Source organism: Nelusetta ayraudi, unplaced genomic scaffold (genome assembly GCF_046127955.1).
Source record: "Nelusetta ayraudi isolate G7.1 ecotype Tasmania unplaced genomic scaffold, CSIRO-AGI_Nayr_v1 ptg000002l, whole genome shotgun sequence".
Lineage (NCBI taxonomy): Eukaryota > Metazoa > Chordata > Actinopteri > Tetraodontiformes > Monacanthidae > Nelusetta > Nelusetta ayraudi.
In genome coordinates this window covers 5,250,220-5,269,915 of record NW_027466052.1, presented here as the reverse complement: position 1 = coordinate 5,269,915, position 19,696 = coordinate 5,250,220, and the positions used below count along the sequence as shown (strand labels likewise).

Sequence of the window (19,696 nt, the reverse complement as noted above, 5' to 3'; positions counted from 1 at the left end):
CACACACACACACACACACACACACACACACACACACACACACACACACACACACACACACACACACACACACACACACACACACACACACTATATTTCTAAGAGTAGGAAAACCAAATGACTTTTATTGTACTGTGATTGTACACTTTTAATAAAGTATTTATGGGCACTGTAAAGCACAATGAAGCTTTCACCAATATAAAAGTTATTAATCAAGCCAAATATTACACACTGGACCTCTTCAGTTTCTTCCCTCATGTGACCTCTTGTTCAAAGAGTCGACTTGCGGGCGCTTTTCGCTTTTCAACTCCTGTCACTTTAAGACAGGGCAATCGCGAGAGCGGGGAGAACGACAGAAGGGGGCCGAAAAGTGACGGCGCATGCAGTCAGCGAGTTCTCAGCGACTTCTACGTCACGGTTGCGCCAGTGGGGGAGTTCGGGACCGGTTTTTGTAAAGCCCACTGGGCCCAGCCGCGGCTGGTCCACTCCCTGTCCCATGAGTCTGTCTGACGTGGACGAGCAGAGAGGGACTCACCACAGGTTGAGCATTTTCACGCAGCTACAGAAGAAGAGAGAGGAAAGAGTGTCAAGAGAAACGTGAGATAGATTAATACAGTGAGACCAAAGGATGATGGGACGGGGGCTCATGCCACATACAGACACACACATGCCCACAAGACACACACACACACACACACACACACACACACACACACACACACACACACACACACACACACACACACACACACACACACACACACACACACACACACACTGGCTGCAGTATTTTACATCGCTTCCACATAATATCAGGTCATGAAATCAACTGTTCAATACATTTTTAAAGAATTGATCACAACCGCCTGCAGTGGTTTCAGCCTTCAACACGACTGCCGCTCACATCCACCTTGGGGCGAGTACGAGCTAATCTGATTGGTCTGCTCGACTTCGACTGCGAAGGAGTAGAGGAAGCCCCCCCGCCCCTCCCGACTCGCCCAAATAAACTTTCTCTGTGCTGCTCACCCGATGGACGCTTCATCCCACTGAGCCAAAGGCTTTTCGGAAACGTTCCACCTGGAGTTCCAAATTAAAATCCGAATTTGGAAGCGTCTCGCAGGAGCGCCGCCAAACAAGGGAACTAGGTCGTGTTTTCATGAAATATTCATACGATGCATCAAAATTCAAATGAAAACATGATTGGAGAAAAGGAAGCTGTTTGTTGCGCGGTAACCGCAGTGTGATTCCTCAGGCCCGTGAAATACACTGCTGGCCAATCAGTGAAGGAATTCATTTGAGAGCTACAGCAGCTGCGTTTCCATTACAGTTTTTCGCAAAATAAAAGCGATGTTTCTAAAAATTTCGACGAAGCACAACTGCGATTTGCAAGTGTGTCCATCGAATGGTGTGAAGCGCACAAGCCGTAAAGAATTACGTTTGCTATTGAGGTTTTTCACATTTTAGGCGTTTCCATTACCAGTTCTTTTATTGCCATATTTAGGTTTTGCGCAATTCTAGGGGAAATGGAAACGCAGCTGGTATCTCATTGTGGGTTCAAACTGGATCAAACTGGATCCATGACTGCAGACTCACTGCATCATAACACCGTGAGAGGGTAACGCACCCTATTTTATTATCTGTCTGTATTTACAAATGACAGTAACAAGTGAAAATTGCTACGAATTGAAATGGTTGAAAAATTCTCAAACTAACCCCCCCGACCACCTTGTGAAGTAAGAAGCGCTTTCAAGTCTTTCAAAAATCTTGAGTCAGTTGGCGCCAAAGCGGCTCGTGACCGACGGTGTGAGACCGGCGGCGAATGTGCGCCAAGAGCGAAATGGAACCTTGCCCCGAGGAGCTTTCTCAGGCAGACAGAGGAGGATTGGGGGGGGGGCGGGGGGGGGGGGGGTGACGACAGCTGGGCGGGCTGGACTGGGGCGGGGCTTGACAATCTCACAGCACAGCGGACGGTGAGAGAGGCACAGAGAGAGAGAGAGAGAGAGAGGGAGAGGAAGAGTGTGGAAGCGACAGATGGAGCGGGAGGAGGAGTGAGGGAGCGGCTGTGCGACACCTACTTGGCCTCGTCCACCACCTCCACCTCCGCCTGGGCCGTGATGGGAGCGTTGGAGTGAGCCGCCAGCGGGTCGTCTGCGTTCAGCTCCCCGTTGGTCGAGCTGACCACCTGCAGCACACGAAGTCACCGTTAGCATCACGGGCAGAGAGAGAGAGAGGGAGAGAGAGAGAGAGAGAGAGAGAGAGAGAGAGACAGCCAAACGATTCACTGAATCCTTCCTTAAAACAAAAAGCCTGCAGCTGCATTCCCTGCTTCTGTGGCATGCAGGCAAAATCTTCAGGAAAATAAAATCAGGACAAAAAAAAAATACTAGCAAAACAAGGCGGCAAAAACAATCAGAGGGCATAATCTGATAAAACTGGATAATTTGACAGGTTTTAAACGGCCGATCCTGAGAGTTCTGCTGCTGTGGCAGTACTATAAGAGAAAGATGAAACCACTACTGGTTCGTCACTGGCGGCTCTGAATCAAACGTTCACGCGTTCCAGTCGGCACCTTCTGGAGAAGCTCCTCGTCGTTTGAAGCCCAGCAACAGGGCAACAAATGGCGTTTAGCAGAGTGAGCTTCCAGTGCAGGGCTGGGCAAACCTTTGGACTGGTGGAGCCGCAAGGGCTTCTAAAATGTGCGTTTTGGTGAGCCACCTCATAGGAGGAAAAAATACATCATGGGATATGTAGAAAGCGTGTGCTTTAATATCTATTGAACATGAACAGCGTCAACAACAAAATCAGTGTCTTTGAAGCCGCATGGTGTTTGGCTCTTTATTGAAATAACTCTTAAAACACTAAACAAAGGATCCCACACAGCTATTTTATGACTTACTTACTATTAAGAAAATGTCTTCAAGTCTGGCCGGTTGTACGGGTTGTAGTTTTCCCATGTTGTATTGAATACACACCCCAATACCAATGAGACAAGAATGTCTGAGTGGTCTTGAGATCAGATGAGGTTTTATGCCACTGGGCAGACTGACACCTGGACCTTCCTCAAAGCACCGAGGAGGAAGTAGAGGCGGTTTTCTTTTCCTCGTTCCATGTTCTTGGAAGGAAGCTGGAAACCACTGAGTGCCCTCAGCTCATCCACACTGTCTGTCGCCGTCTGAGGCAGGTGGCGCCAGATGACATGCATGTGGTGGTGCAGAAACATCACATTTCCCAGCCAGGTGTAGAGGGGAGGAGAGGGGCGGGGGGGGGGGGGGAGGCACGTGGTTGTCGATCTGTCTCATCAACGAGGTGGAAATGCAGGACGACCGTCGCCCTTTTCGGTGTATTTCACACATACGCGCCCTCCATTAAAAGCGAGAGCTTTGTCCATTTATGATGCAAGAAGTGGATCTTTAAGGTCAAGTGGATTCCCGTTAAATTGAACTGCTCTCTCTCTCCCCCCCTCGCCCCCCCCCCCACACACACACACAAACATAATTGAGTTTTTCTCCATTTTAATCAAATTCTTCTGAGAACTTTTTCCCCCCTCCCTGCATTTAATCCGATTTGATCCTATGAGACAGATCTGACTCCACAGTGTTGGGGGGAGGGGGAGGGGAAGGGCTGTCGGCTGATCGGGTGAGGGGTGTGTACCTGCACTGAGCCCCCGTGCCTGTCCGATGCCAGGTGGGAGGTCAGGTAGGAGGAGTTTGCTTGGCGCGTGGGCTGCACCTCCCATGCTCCTCGTCGATCGGACACGGCCGTCTGCTCGCGAGTCAGGTGGGGGGAGGGGGGGAGGGGCGGTGCGGGGGGTGACAGGATAATTATGCGGAGGAGTGAAGGGTGACGGGGGGCGGGGAGGTGCGAGGCCGGGTACCGTGCAAAGCAGCATGACGAATGATGAAGGAAAAACAAACAAACAAACAAACAAAAAAAACAAACAAGCAAAATGAATGTGTGAATCAAAAAGCAAAGGCTTCAGCCAAGAGAACGAAGGAGCCTGAAGCCGAATGGAGGTGGGCTCCGACGAACCTTCTCAACTTTAATCATTGACTCGATTATCAGTTGGCGGGACCGATTAAATCTCTGCCGTTCGCCGCATGCATTAAATGCAGAGAGGAAGACAAGCGCAGCTCGACGGGCGTCACCTCTGCTGCTGGAAACGTTGCCGAGGGAAAGCCAAGCAGCAAACTGACCTCCACGTCAATCCAACACTTCACCTTTTCACCACATCTCCGTTTCACTTCGAGGCTGATTCACACCAAAAGCGTCTGCAGTGCGTCCGGCGCGGCGGCTTGATTGGTTCATGCGAGGATTGCAAGATCGCGCGACAACCCAGGTAGTGTTGTGTGTATTTAAAGGAAACAACGGTGAAACAAAACTCTTTTGCCCGTCCCAACTGTGTCTCAAGTATCGCCGAGTGTGAAAAAAAAGAAAGAAAAAAAAAAAAATTAAACCAAACTGCTGGTATAATACAAAATGCAGGTATTTAAAGCATACATGCCTTTTGTTAACTCTAGTTTCAGATTTAAAGTGAAATCTGCTTTATTATTTGAGGGCCGAACTGGACGGTGTTGAAGCCGATGCGTCACATTGACTTTTCACAGTAAAATACAGCGCATATAAAAACTAAATCCAGCTGATTGTACATTACGATGGGCTGGATCCACCGTGTTTTCCAATGACTTCCTGCCTGAACGCATCTACCTGCTGCGATTGACGCGGTCGTAACAAAAAGAAATAGAACCACTGCGTATTTTTCCAAGGCCCTGCCTGCTGTGAACTTGCACATTGACTTTAATGGCCGCAGACACTTTTGGTGTGAATTGGGGGTCAGCGTTCGGTCACATTGGCTTGACCAACGGTAGAATTTTCAGCTTTCCACACCAAAATACTCATTAACGGCTTACTGACAACAATCAGAGTGCTAGTTGGAGTTAGCAACGGTTGCTATTATGGAGTTGAAAACCGTAGACACATTGGCAAGAGTTAATGTCATTAGATTCAAAGCGCCGATACCTGATTTCTGATGGGTGGGTGCTGCGAGGCCCGGTCTCTGTGCGGGTGGCTCTCTCTGGTGATGGCCGAGGCTCCCGAGTCTATGTGGACAGACCCCACCGGTGTGGGCTGACAGAGGAGAGTCAGGGTCAACCAAGGTCGGCTCCCTCCAGACCGACTTTGATTTTTCATCTGCGGAGGGTTTGCACACGCGCGCGCGCGGGCGTCTACTCACTATCTGCCTGCCGACCCAGTCGTAGGTGTAGTCGAAGGTGTAGCCTTTCCGCTCAAACAGCTCGGTGAACAGGGTGCGCAGGTACTCGTAGTCGGGCTTCTCGAAGAAGTCCAAGCGCCTCACGTATCGCAGGTAGGTGGCCATCTCCTCTGCACGACAGCGGGAGAGACAGGCAAGTTCAGTGAGGGCGCCACTGTCTGATTTTTGATGTGTGTGTGTGTGTGTGGGGGAGGTGGGGTACATTTTACAAACAGTGTTTCTCAACTGGTAGGTCGCACAGCTGTTTTGATTGGGTCACAGCGTCGTGGGTAGTTTCACAGTTTTTTTTTTGTGGAATAAATTTTTGTCAGGAACCCAGTTGACAACCACTGATCTATGTAGTTAGGATTCTTCTCACTCTGTCTCATCTGTGTGTGTGTGTGTGTGTGTTATAGTCATCCACAGCGTTACCTGGGAAGTTTTCACAGAGGACCTCGATGGGAGTGTTCCGTTTTGTGTCTCCGATTTTCTGGTAGCGTTCTTTTAACGTGTCAGCCTGCAGGAATAAACAGGAGTCGCGCGGTGAGAACCCGAGCTAATGACCAATACTCTGAAATCATTTTTCAATAGTTTGTTTTTGTATGTGTCATTTAATCAGACTTCTGACTCTACAGTCGACTGGATTGAACAAAACAAAAACAAAAAAAAGACTGTAAATTAGTTTTACAGAAAACACTGGTAGGTTTAGCTTTCATTTGATTTTTGCTCTCAGCCTTTGTCTCCATTACAGATGAGAAATGTTTGGACAAAACTGATTTTGTAAGAGAAGTGGAAGCCTTCCAAGACGTCGGCATACCTTCAGTCCCTGCCACGGTAGGCTCCCGCGCAGGAAATACATGAACATGTGACCCAAGGCCTCGAGGTCATCTCGCCGGCTCTGCTCTACAGTGCCAGATTAGATAACGTTTCATAGGAGGAACGCCAAAGCGTATCTTAGAAGAAATGACCTCACAGAAAGAAGCAAGTGTGCGTGAAGAGCCTTACCTTTGCCTAAATGTGTGTTGATGGACATGTACCGAGCTGTTCCAGTCAGGCTCTTATGCTCCCGGTATGGGATGTGTTTTTTGGTCTCGGGGTCGATGTATTCTTTGGCCAGGCCAAAGTCGATGATGTGGATAATATGCTCCTTTTTATTCCCTTGACGTCCGATGAGAAAGTTTTCGGGTTTAACGTCTCTGTAGATGAGGTTTTTGGAGTGGACGTACTCCATCCGTGAAATCTAGGACGAGTGGAAAAAAAAAAGGAAGAAGTTGAAAATGTGATTCGATCTCACGCCAACTCAGACAGAATGGGGGTTAAAACATTTCCTGCCCACTCTCACACCGACGCTGTCGTATGATAAGAGATTAATCGTTCATCAACAAACAGCCAATTTGTGCTGACTGTTCAACAGTGGACTCATTTACTATGCTGCACAGTCACCACTGCGGTCCATTACGTTGACAGAGTAAAAGCCTCAATGAGTGATTATAACTGTGGCTCAACACCAACGCAGGAGCAAAAATAACATCCCGGTGGGAGTCGACACTGCGACGGGGCCGTCAGTTCGCAACTAACAATTATTTTTGTAGTCGACTAAATCTATCGATTATTTTTTTCGATTAGTCAGGATTATCTTCTTTATTTTCACCATCTATTTTACACCTCTGTTTAACCCAACTTTCCTTCTTGAATCTTCACACCTGTGTTATACTGTTACTGTACTCTGACAGCATACGTTTTGAAACAAATATATCAAAAATAATGACACACAAAGCATTTATCTGTGACATAGTTGTTATATTTTTCAACGTAAAATATCATAGGTATATTAATTCACGATTTAAATGTTATATGCGATGTTTATCACAGTTAAATATCCTAAACAGATTTCTTACAACTTAATGATCGAATTAATATGCCCTAAATAACACAGTTGGTAAGTGGTAAGTGAAAGTGTTACAATTCAGTATAAACGCCAGTACTGAAAGGGGCTCTAATTCACTAATTACTGCCGTAAAGTATGCATTCACCTAAGTGAACTATCATTCGCTAAGCTAGCTCGTTCCACGATTTTCCGACGTGCGAAAAAACGTATTATAGACTTGCGTCATAGGCTGATGGTTAATTAACAAAGACGTATATCATTTAAAAAAATTTATCTAAATGTCAATCTTCAACGTTATTTGTTATACAGCGACACTGGGGTGTCGGCGTTAAAGGCGTTCGCATATTGACGGGGTGCTACCATGGAATGCTAGGTGAGCTTCACAGAGTTTGCAGCTAACGTGATTCGCTGCTTCATTTTCTAGGAAATATTCCTAAACGTTAAAAACTTTGGGTCGGAGTTGTTGAGCCTTTTCCGTTTTTGCAGGATGTAAACAACGAGCGACACTGCCACCCACAGCGGCCAGTACAGCACTGCAGGAACAAATGAGCATGCCGACGTAATCGATTACTTTGACTAATCGTTGCAGCTCTATTCGCGCAAAACAACAAAAGCGCGTTGATCGAGGGAAATGTGACTTGTGCAGAAACTCTGAGGTGAAATTTGTTAAGAAAAACGTCCCCATTATAAGCAACGTAATGAGCGGCAACCTCCTTTATTTGACTTAAAGGATTCCAACACCTCTTTTTGCCGAAGTGAATATGGAGATTGCGTAGAAGTGACATCTCACAGTGCTTTGTGGCATTCTTCAGTTGTGCCAGAAGCAAGGAGGGCGCCCTCCAGCGTGTGATCAACACAGAGGAGAGTCTGGCTGTGACGCAGAAGCCCAAGAACCCTCCGACATGGAGCTGAAACATCCTGCACGTTCACTTGAAAAACTGGCCGAGTCTGAGGTGCAGGGAATGATTCAGCCACCGGCATTTTTCCATTAATTCCAACTGCATCTGGCAGCGGGACTCTCCTGCTGTCGGCTGTGTGAAGTTGCGACCTGAGCGACTTAAGCAACTTCTGCAGTGCAACACCGACGTGCAGCTGCAGGCCGCAGCAGCACCTGGAGCTGTGCTGGGGTTGAAATTGACAGCAGACTGCGCACCCTGTTTACATTTCAGCATGCCAACGCCTGTTGCAGGCACTTTGTGCAATCAACGGAACAGAATCCCTTAGAAATGCCAGGTTTCAAAATTTGCAGGACCACAGCACCGTGGCAAGTCCAAAGGAACAGAAAAAAACAACAAAAAAACAACAGCGATCATTAAAAAGGTCGAAGAAGTTTGGGACCCACTAGTTGGATGGCTATCATGAGGACAGTCTTCAGCGAAAAGGTCCGGTCACAAAGGTCGAAGAGGTCCTCCAGGCTGGGTCCCAGCAGCTCCAGAACCATGGCGTTGTACTTCCCACAGGGGCCGAAGTAGAACACCTGGGGCACACCTTCGGCTGAAACACAACACACACAGCAGCATGTCAGTCACGTCTGTAAAATGGTTGATAAAAATGTTCAGAGGGCATTCCTGCATAGTTGCAGGAAGGATGGGGAAAGTCCCCGTTTACAGCAGGAGAAAATATTTGAGACCGAGGGTGGAGTAGGTACAATGTTTTGTAAAATTTGGCATGATTTATGATTTTTATACTGATAAAGGTTTAACATACTGCCCATAAATACAATAATAAAAGTGTATTCTCTGTGTCGTAATTTGATTTTCCTGCACTAAAAACGGGCTTCCTTAAAAATTTTACACTGTGGACTTTTTAAGGCATGAGATGCAGCAAGAACACACCATGTCAAGGATGATGGCCAATTCGAGAAGTGTTGAAAGGAAGCGCAATGAGGGATTATTAAAAGAAGAATGATACACCGCCAGCGTGATGTATATGCCCACAGGAATTCCAGACTGGAGTGTTTATTATTGCCGTCTTCCCTGACTAATGATATTTCCATGTTTGCTGGGAGGTGAATGATAAGAGGCCTCAAACTGGTTCAAGGGGAGGTGGAGGAGGAGGAGGAGGAGGAGGAGGAGGGATGGCAGGCCAGTGAGAGCACAGCCCTGAGGGAGGGAGCTGCAAGGTAAACATTAACCCTCCGGTCAAAGACAACAACTGGGTGCCCACAAATAGCAGCGCGTCGAGAGCTGATTTTCATACCGCAACCTGAACACAACCGAATCGTGTGACTTTGTGGCCCTGGCTCCAAAGATCCCTCCCATCTGTCGCCGTGTCACTGTGCGGCTCAGCGTGGCGCCGTCCAGACAAGGCAGCGGGGATAATGGCAGGCTGGTTGTTTGGATCCCTTTTACTGAAAGAAGGTTCCCACACCTCCTCGTACTGAAGAGGCTCCGAAAAAAAAGCAGTGCGCCATTTTGCCTTTTATTCCTGAAATCTTTAAAAGGGGGCTGAAAAAAAAACCCTCCAAAAACAAGGGGGACTTTTGGGGCTTCTCACGGAAATCTAACATCTTGCAGGATGTCACGTCGTCTATGCGCATAAAACATAAAATCAGGTCAGTTCACGAAACACCGTGACTGGAAATATCTGCGTCCTTTGTTGTCTCGCTGACCACATCCTGAACTCTGTTTCAAAGAACGGAAAATTGGGTCGAACTGCTAATTGGCATCAGGGAAGAATGATTTATCGCAGTGACTTGCTCTCCGCGAGTCACAGTCCTGGTAAAATGGTCCTTGCAACAACAACAGGAAAAAAAAAAAAAAAAAAAACACTTCAAAGAGCAGCACTGCTGTTCATCCAGACCTTGGCTTATCAGGCAGCTTAGTGTGCGTGCCGTCGTTGCAAATACTATAATTGCACAGAAATAGGGCGGCAGGGGGGGGGGGGGGACCGTTATCCTAATTACTTTCTATGCTCTGGAGCCATAAGGGAGACTTTAATCATGGGGTTGTTCATCGAGCGCATCGTTTGAAATACTACATCCGTGTTTACAGTACGTGTGTAAAAGCAGGTTTATGCTTCACGTGTAACTTTCGTGTGCGGCGTGTTCTACAATAAGTGACCCTCCCCTCCCGCCCCCCCTGTCGTGTTGGGAGCGTTGACGAGGCTCAACAACCAAACAAAAGACATCAGAGCAGTGACACGATCCCGACTCCTGCAGATGAAGTGATGATGCAGGACGGCTGCAGGGAACAGTGACACGGCAAGCAGGCCGCAGGGGGCGGCAGCATGGGGAAGGTTGAACTTTTTTTTTTTTATTATTATCTTTTGATCTACGCCCACTTATCAGGAGATCATCTGTCTGCCAAACAACCAACTATCATACTTGACTTTACCAATCAGACGTTTGTGTCTCAATTTAAGTCATTTGATGCTAAGGGAGTCAACTTGCTTTAAAAATGTTCACAAATGAAAATGCATCAGTTGAATAGTGTGTGCGTGCGTGTGTGTGTTTGATTCCAATCAGATTTACTGGAGAAGCACAACTGCAGCTGTAACACAATTCCATTATGTCGGAACGCCGCACGATACGAATCTCCTAATATATCCATCAAGGCTCTGCTGCTCTACATATTAGACTTCCCCTGCTGGGCGATGGGAAACGCACCGCGAGATGAAAAGGTGGCATAAATGCTGTCAGCTGGCATATGGGCATGTAGGAGTCGTGCTGCGCTCCATCCTGTGCTCCTGGACGCCATTATGCAGTTCTGTGGGTTGCTAATTGTACCGTAGGAACGAGTGCTGGAGAAGGCCGGGCGGCTGTGGGAGGCCTGAAGATGTGTCAGATTGGAGGTGTGCTGTAAATAAAGCGGCTCGGCGGCTCGCTCACTTCGAAGAGCGCGCTCGGTCAAGGTTTTACCCAACAGAGGAGGAGACGGTCATTACTGGACTGCTGGAACAGACTGAATCTGTGTGTCCGCTGCTTCACCACGTGCTCTTAATTGCACGGGACAAATAAATAAATAAAAAACAATCACACAAACTGCGACGGAGGCTAGCAATTCTTTCAGGTTCCACTCGGACTTCTCCCGTTTGATTTTCTGAAACAGCCCGGGGGCAGTGCAGGGATACAGTGCACGTGGCAGCCACAGAACACGCCCGGCTAAGCTGAGCCTTGACCTTCGGTGTCAGATTCATGCTGCCGATCGCATGTGATTACAGACACGACTGACGGGACGGCCAACCACACTTCATTTAAGCACAGGCAAACTATCCACCGTTTCTATATCCGTGATGTCTTCTTGTCTATGTCTATTGTGTATTTTATTGAAGAGTCTATTCACACCTGGCAAAGGGACTACAAATGGAAATTAGCCTTCAGATAACTTGGGTATATTTACTCTCCCATGGAAATGTTTATCCATGCACTTTGTCCCTTTTAAAAAAATAAGGAATTTGAATTTCACTCAATACGCCCTCACACACATCCATCACTGTTGAAATGATAACTGCATCGTTTTGTCTAGACGAGGCATGGGCAAACTATGGCCCAGGGGCCATATGCGGCCCGTTTAGCTTTTTAATCTGGCCCTTTTAAATGGAAGAAATTATACTAGTTCGTCATAAAACAGCTGTATTTCATCCATTTCGTCTGTGTTTCAATAAAGAGCTAAATACCGTGGGGCGTCAAAGAGAGATATTAAACTGTAATGCTTTGTTCATTTTCAATTGACATTAAAGCACATTTTCTACATATCCCATGATATATTTTTTTTCTCCTATGAGGTGGGTTGCCAAAACACTCCGTTCATCTGCTGCTGCTCCGGACCCTCGGTCACATTATAGAACCCATTGTCAAACAACCAGTCAAAGTTTGTGATGGGACCAGTTCTGCTGTGCCAGGCTGGTTCCATTCTTTTGCTATTTTTTTTTTCTTAAATCAGGTTTGAATTCCGCTGACTCATTATGGACCGAGCCCAAAAAGGCAAGACTGACTCTGGACTCAGAGTTACTGCATATTATATATCATTATTTTCCTTCTTTTCCCTCAGTGGCTTCAAACCTCGACTTGACTCCCTCATTCACATTTGAAGTTGCTTCGACTTGAACACGCTGAATCCCAAACTAACCCTGTGCTTGGATACATTATAGAGCGGTATGTTAAGGCAGCGAGGAGCATAAAGACGACTCTGCTCTTCAAGCATTGTGAAATAATTAAAGCTGGGCTTGTGGAAGCAGTAGGGCGGCGGTGTGGTGCGGTTCATGTTCTCCTTGTGCCTGTGTGTGTTCCTCACACACGCACACACACACACACACACACGCACGCACGCACGCACGCACGCACGCACGCACGCACGAACTGCTGCTGGCCTCAAACCAGCTTTAAAGTACAGTAGAAATGCTGGCGTCTAGATGAAAATCTGAACCAGGTTTGCTCTCCTTGTTAGTCCATGTCCAAAAAAAAAAATCTCAGAGGATCACTTTGTGGCGTGATCCAAGTGATCAAAGAGAAAAATATAACAGCCATTCTTGACAGCAAACTGGTCGTCACGGGGCGAGATTTTATGAGAATTATGGCTTATGCGCTTCACACCATTCAATGGAAACACCAGCAAATCGCCATTGCACTGTGTCGAATTTTTAGAAATATTGCATTTTATTTTGCAAAAAACTGTAATGGAAACGCAGCTGGTGAAACTCTTTCCTTCTCCTAAACGACGCCACTGACTGCCGACTACACGTTTCACTGAGCCTTCTTTCATCGGGGGCAGGAAATCTCAGATTTGACATTTCATTAAATTTTTTTTCCACCTTGAAGCAGTTGACTTGAGGAGTGACTGGCACAGGCTAATCGTTGCTCCTCGCAGTGCGGTGGCGCACCATTCCGAGAGTGGACGGCGTGACCTCAGCTTCTCAGAAGCCATCTCATCCCTGACGTCGTCCACGGCTGGATCACGTTTCAGGAGGAAACGTACACAGTGCGGTGACGTGACGGCAGCCAGCATGGCACGGCAGCGGCGATGTCGCGACACCGCACCAGTTTCTCAAACAAGCGATACTTTTCCGTGAGCATTTTGTTTCCTTTTAAGAAAAATAAATAAATAAATAAATCTCTCTCTTGATGACTGAAAGGATTAACGCTGGGGAGGAGAACCGGCGCGGAGAAACAGACACTCCAGTATCAACTCAAAAGCAGAGATTCTATTTTTAAACAGCGATTTGAGAATTCTGCATTATGAAGGGATCGGATATCGCGGATAAGACCTTCTCTGGTCCTCCACGTGCCAGTTAGATGCAGCGAGCTGCATTTAGTCAGTGGCGCTGCGATGCTCGGTCGCAGAGCCGGTGTCTGGTTTCACTACGAGGCCCTTCAGCCGCTCAATGCAGCCGCTCCACCCCGGAACAGAAACCATCCTGGTCTCCGACGCGACCCCGTCCTGACGGAGCGACGTCGCCGCACTCCCATGTGCGCAGCCAATGAAAACTGCTGCGTCGTCGCATGAGGGCAAACATCCTGGTGTGATATCCAGGGGACGGGAGGCGCTTTACGCTCAATTGAATCCTCCACGTGAAACGCCCGCTGACAGTTGGGCTGAGCAGCAGACACAACACCTGATTGAGCATCTGAGGCAAAGCGCATTAATTCATAAAGACCCTGTCGCACAGACGCTGTCACGAGCGCGCTGGCAAGAGAGAGGGAGGGAGAGAGAGGAAGAGAGAGAGAGGAGGCACGAAGCCGAGGAAGAAACGAGGTCACGTTCTCCCATCTGGAGGAGAGGACGGAGGCAGGTTAGCGCTGAGAGAGGCAGACCCGCTCTCTAAATATTTAATGAGTTTCCGCACAGTTGGCCTTTTCCAGCCCTTGCATTTGCAAAACAATAGCCATTACGTTCCCAGTCCGGTGATCATATATGCATTTAGAGCTCCAAAAAGCACAGAGACCTCAAAAAAAAAAAAAAAAACCCAGAGAAGACGGCCATTAGTTTCCACATCGACCGTTGGCTCTGAGGCCAACACCCAAGAAAGTGACCTGCAGGAGTCTAATTAATGGGAGACACCACACTTGGCTCCAGCTTGGGTGTGTTTATGGAACGAAGGCTCTAGATTATGCTACACGCCCCCAGCACGCTACAAATACCCGTCAAAGGATTGTTTTTCTCTTCTTCCTCCGTCAGTTCCTTCAGTGCCAGGACTAAACGCGGCCGTCTTCGATTTGTTTCACTCCTGGAGTCATTTAATCCTCGCAGGACTCTGGTAAGCCGCCGCCGTGACAGGGCGTCGGCAGGCTTCCACTCATCCCTCAAGACAAACTGAGCAGAATGGCGACAGAGAAGCTGAGAAATGTCTCTCGTTGCAATTACACAATTCCTGACGAAGACGCACAAAGGGAGCGAGTTCAACCAGTCATGAAGATGTGCGGCGTCGGGGCTCCGTTTGCAACGGAGGAGGTCGAGTCGACAGATGAGGGTTAGACACACCCAACTGTGATTAATAGTTCTTGTGCTCTGTTGCGCGGGACAAAGTCATGTTACTGAAACATCCAGTTCGGAACCTGACGGAGTGGTGCAGCACGTGCGCTAAATGTTGCCGACTGCGCGACAATAATCTGCACTTGTAAACTTAAAGGTCCAGTGAGTAATATTTCAAGTTTATGAGAGGAAACAGCGCGATCAAGTGGTTACATTTTAGACTGCAATGTCTTTTACTCTCCCTCCCTCTCCTAAGCTTGCCTGTGAACTACAGTGGCCTTCGCACACAAACCTGAATACCTTGTCCTGCTTCTCCTTCACTGGTTTATTTGAGGACGCGAAACGCGCTGTGAGGGGAGCTGGATTGTCCACACCAGGCTTCCTTAGAAATATGGCAATGCAAGATGGCAGCTAACTGGGAGCAAGACTCACGCTCTATGTATATTCTTATATATAAATAGGAACTGTTCTATTGGTAGGAAAACGAAATTACTTTCATTAGAGTGTGAGTATACTTTGATTAATATATTTATGGGCAGTATATTAAGATTTTACCAATATAAAATCACAAATCAAAACCAAATTTTACACACTGGATCTTGAAGACTGATTGTTAGCGCAGTACAGGACATCGTAAATGCATGGGGTTTCCAACTTCAATAAATCAATTCTTAAAATGGCACCTTGTAATGGGACCCAGACCAGTCTAAAGTTGTTCTGCTGCTCACAGTGACAGGGTCCAATAAGTTTTAGCAGTAAATCAGCAATAAAGCTTCAACATTAAATGTAACCGGACACCCCACAGGCTCAAAGTCAGTCACTGCCAGACTCTGCCCACTAGGGGTGGATGTGAACAGAAACCTTTTAGCCGAAGAGCAAGTGGCGCGGCACCAGACAGGAAGCCAGCAGTGACCCAGCAGCAGCAGCTGACTTCCTCACCTGCAGCCCGACGCTGCGTGTGTTTTGCGGGCGGGTCGTAAGCTTTGTGTCAACGCCTCCCATGTTGAACCGCACCAGCGTTAATTAACCGTCATGCAAGGTCACCGTTGACCAAGCACAGCAACCTCTCTGTACTCTGGCACACACACATTAAGTTCTGAAGATTAAAACTTGTGTCTTGGGGATGCAGCTTTTCTTTGGACCTGTGACCGTAGTGCAGTAATCACTTGTTTTGGAAATATTGCAATCTCCCAGGTCGATCTTCCACAACAATCAAATCAGCATCATTTAACCAAGCCAAGCACATGAAAATAAATAAAAATAATAATAATAAAGGTAGTTCCGGGACTCTACCTGTAGTGCCGAGGGTTTTGTAGAACCGGTACTCCAAGTGCAACTGAGGCGCCCTTGACTTCACAGGCTCCTGCACAGTGGGAAAACACAGACCGGCCGTTAGTAAATGTGACCGAAGAACAGAAGTGAAACGAAAATTGAAAAAGTGAAAGAAGAAACAAAAGGTTAGAAAACATTTCTGTGTATGCAGAGGAAATGCAACAGAATGAGGGAGAAGAAAAACTGCCAGTTCATTTTATGGATATATATTTTCTTTATTTCTGCTTCTTCTATCTCAAACAAAAACTGCTAAATTGTGCCCTTGTTCCTAAGAGTAATGGGTGGGCCCTGATTAAAAAATGTGAGTCTCCACAATGACACATAAACCTTGTCAAAAATTAATAATTTTCCATTTGTCCAAACATTCGGGAAGATTTGCTCCCGTCTTTCCAACTGGACGACATTTTCCAAACACACTGGACACACTGGAGTGTCTTGCGGCACTGTGAGCAGCTGAAATCTATTTGCCCTGGTAACGGTGATACTTTGATCCTGCCTTGCTCCCTGGTGAGCAATAATAGAAGAATGAGTCAGGAGTCATGATTTCCAGTCCGGCGTTCGGGGGGGGAAAGACACGCCTAGCTGCTGAACACTGACGAGCCATTTGCTGCACATCCGTCTGCCTCTACAGCCGTCCCGGGAAGAATTTGAGAGACAAGCAGGAAATGCACATCTCACCCGACTGCAGTTTCGTGAAGCTGGTTCAGGTTTTATTACGGTGCAGAGATCAACAGAAGCGGCAGCTTTTCTCTCTGAATACACACTGACCCGGAGAATTCTTGTCACAGCTCGTTAGTGTCTCCACCATCACAGGCGTTTTTTAAAACCATAATTAGCAAATGATTCATAAATCTGCAGAGACGGTGAGTCATGCACATGAGCACAATGCACACTTACCAGTTTGATAGCTACATACTCATTGGTGTACAGATTTTTACCTGAAACAGAAGACAAAAAAAAAATGGTGCTTGAGGGTAGAAAAAGAAAATCTTATTGTTTCGAAGTTGAGAATCTGGTTAATTTTCAAAATAAAATACCACGATTGACTAATGCGATCAAGGCTTGAGAAAACCTCATGGTTTGAGCGGTTCTTTTTTGGAAAGTATGTGGACAGTTTAAGAACGTAATTGTTTTGGTAGAGTATAAGAAACACAATAAATATCTTGTTACGTTACATATAGCGCAAGTTAAGAAATTTGCAACTAATGTGCGATTAATCGGGAGTTAACTCAGGACACAATGCGGTTAATCGTGATTAAAAATTTTAATCGACGGATAGCTCTACTTATTAGCCGACTTGGCCTCAGCTTACCGAGCTTCAATTCCCCAAAGTTCCCACAGCCGATCTTCTTGCCCACACGGAAATTGGGTCCCACCATGAGGACGCCGGAGGAGCTGGAAGAGCCGGACGGTCGTGACGAGTGTCCACTGCGGCTTCCCTGGGAAACTTTAGCCGCCCTGGTGGGCCGCTCGCCATACTTGTCCCTCTGTTGATCCATGGCTTTGAGCAGCGCAGGTCAGCGGGAGCCCGGGGGATGTAGGACAAGGCCTCCGGGGCTGGGCCCACCACAGCCACAGCCCTGGTCACTGGCAGCACCTGACGGGTGCAGCCACTCTCATGAGACGAGACCTTGGCACAGCTGGCCGGCACTGCTGCCCCGTCCTCGCCCCTAGAAACTGTCCGACAACATCTGTCACGGGGAGCAGGAGGTGGACAACCTGCAGGGGGCGCGAGAGGAACAGAAAATGAGATTGAGGACGCAACGTAAACTTCGAAAGTGACAGAAAACCAAACTCTGACCGACGTCTCTGAACAGTCAAGGGTCAAAAGACGTCAGGAAGGACTGTTGAAGGTTAGATTAACCCATTAATCGTTAGTTGATTGAACTTATCAAACGATTAATTGATAAGCAGCCATTTTTCCTGCAAACCTAAATTTGGAACACATTATGTAATATGTACGATATTAACTCCCCATGTAAAAAAAAAGGCTCAATTAATTGCGACTAATTTAATTTAATTTAATCGATTAAATACTTAATTGATGATCGATTAATTGTTAACATCCCTAGCTGCATGCGTTACTTTTCTCAAACTGTGTGCAAAAACAAAACGCCCTGGAAATCGGCCCTCCGTGATGTCAGAAAGGGCGCCGATACCTCTCACAGATGAGCAACAACAGCTCCGCCCCTTATCTGTTTCCTTCCAACTTGTCCAACAGAGCAGCAGTTTTCATTCACGCTAAAGGTCAAGTGTTTCACAGGTATAACTTGTTACTGATATAGGTATTCCAAGTCATGTTTGTGCCATGACTTTGAACATGTACATGTTTATACTGCAAGATTTCCTTTTTTTATCTTATAGGCCACATGAACAAATCTCTTGCCGATGCCAAACGGGAAGGGAACCAACGTCGGCTGAAAACGACGCAGGGCCGCAGAGATGGCCATCGAGGCCGAGTGGCCACACAAAACACAGCCAGCAGGTCGAGCATCAACACAAATCTCAAGTCATGACCACAGAGGCACACGAGTCTCCACACCACCCACCGCCACGGCCTGGTAGACACCGTCAGCGGGGGAATGTTATGTAAACATTACATAAAGCTACGTCGGCAAGCGAGGAAAAACATCGCTCACCTCAGTGGACACCAGCGTTATCTCGACAACATCGCTTTCTGTCCTATCTGGCCAGTCAGCACTAAACATCACGTCGACATGGAAGGAATTCGACGAATACATTTAGGGGAAAGAGAGATTGAAAACCAACGCCGGTCAACCTAAGAAAGCTCGCGATGGCAGTGCTGCTGTTCTACAGCCGTTTATTCTGCAAAAGTTGAAAATGTGTCTGCCAGTAACAGGAAGTTATCTTCTCTAGTTGTTAGTGCCCCCTCCAAAAATAATATTACACAAAAAAAGGTTTAATTGTAAAACAAGTTTTAGGTTAAATGGGGGAAAAAAAACAAAAACAAAAAAACAGAAAAGCAGTGTTCTCATGACAATGCTGTGATGTTGGGAAATGGAAAGGCTGCTGCTCAAAGTATTTGTGTGTGGGCTTCCGGATGACTCATGCTCGCCGTTGCCTGCGCACATCTCAGCATCAAAGACAGCCAGTTCGATCTCAAGGGCAACTGCACACTGTTGCTATTACATAAAGAGCAGGAACCAAGCCGCGCGGCTACAAAACAGGTTTGCGACAAAGAGCGCCGCCGCTGCGCCGAAAACACTTTCCATTGTGCAAATAATCGCGTGCAAACCGCCGCTGCGCGCTGGCGTTTAGGTCCGCGCGCTCGGCAGGCAACGTGGCCGAAGACGGCGGGCGCGCGACAATAAACCCCAGTGAATTGCAGCTCATCGTCGCCGAATGCCCTGCTTACGCGACTGTGCGATACTTGGGCGATCATTTTGGAGTTTCTTCACCCTGTAAAACTGCAAACATCACGTGAAAGATGAAGCATGATTTTTTTTCCTGACTTTGGAGAATAAGACGCCCACGTTTCCCTACTTACTTCTGCATCTGTCATTTGTTTTACTGGCAACACAACTTCACCACAACAGACAGTATCTGGAGCATGTTGGGACATGCCTGAGCCCGGGATTAGCATGAGGGGGGAAAAAAAAAAAGCACATGAAAGTGGGAACGAGAACTTAATTCATCCCATCTAAGGCAGTAAAAATACACTGCAACCTTTAATTACAGGGGCCCGCTGGATTCTGTTCTCTAACGATCCCTCTGCTATCATTTGTCTGCTTATGCGATTACTATTAATGCATGTTCAGCTGCTGGAATAAGGACTCGACCAGGCAACGTGGAAAGCTC

At 47.2% G+C, this 19,696-nt stretch overlaps 1 protein-coding gene across 5 annotated transcripts in view; it reads right to left on the bottom strand.

The window, feature by feature from the left end:
• Positions 1-19,696, bottom strand: part of csnk1g1 (casein kinase 1, gamma 1) — a 29,126-nt gene that overhangs the window by 5,334 nt on the left and 4,096 nt on the right. Inside the window, exons 2-13 of one of the 5 annotated variants that reach the window (XM_076019053.1) lie at positions 17,190-17,596; positions 16,775-16,815; positions 15,839-15,908; positions 8,479-8,630; positions 6,254-6,488; positions 6,066-6,151; positions 5,681-5,765; positions 5,231-5,379; positions 5,017-5,124; positions 3,652-3,762; positions 2,076-2,182; positions 536-559 (exon numbers count right to left, since the gene is read on the bottom strand). In XM_076019053.1, coding sequence (XP_075875168.1) covers positions 536-559; positions 2,076-2,182; positions 3,652-3,762; positions 5,017-5,124; positions 5,231-5,379; positions 5,681-5,765; positions 6,066-6,151; positions 6,254-6,488; positions 8,479-8,630; positions 15,839-15,908; positions 16,775-16,815; positions 17,190-17,376 — 1,355 coding nt within the window. In that variant the 5' untranslated portion in view covers positions 17,377-17,596. Of the gene's footprint in view, positions 1-535; positions 560-2,071; positions 2,183-3,651; positions 3,763-5,016; positions 5,125-5,230; positions 5,380-5,680; positions 5,766-6,065; positions 6,152-6,253; positions 6,489-8,478; positions 8,631-15,838; positions 15,909-16,774; positions 16,816-17,189; positions 17,597-19,696 lie in introns of those variants that run through there. The other 4 variants (XM_076019072.1, XM_076019062.1, XM_076019083.1 and 1 more) reach the window with 4 other exon arrangements.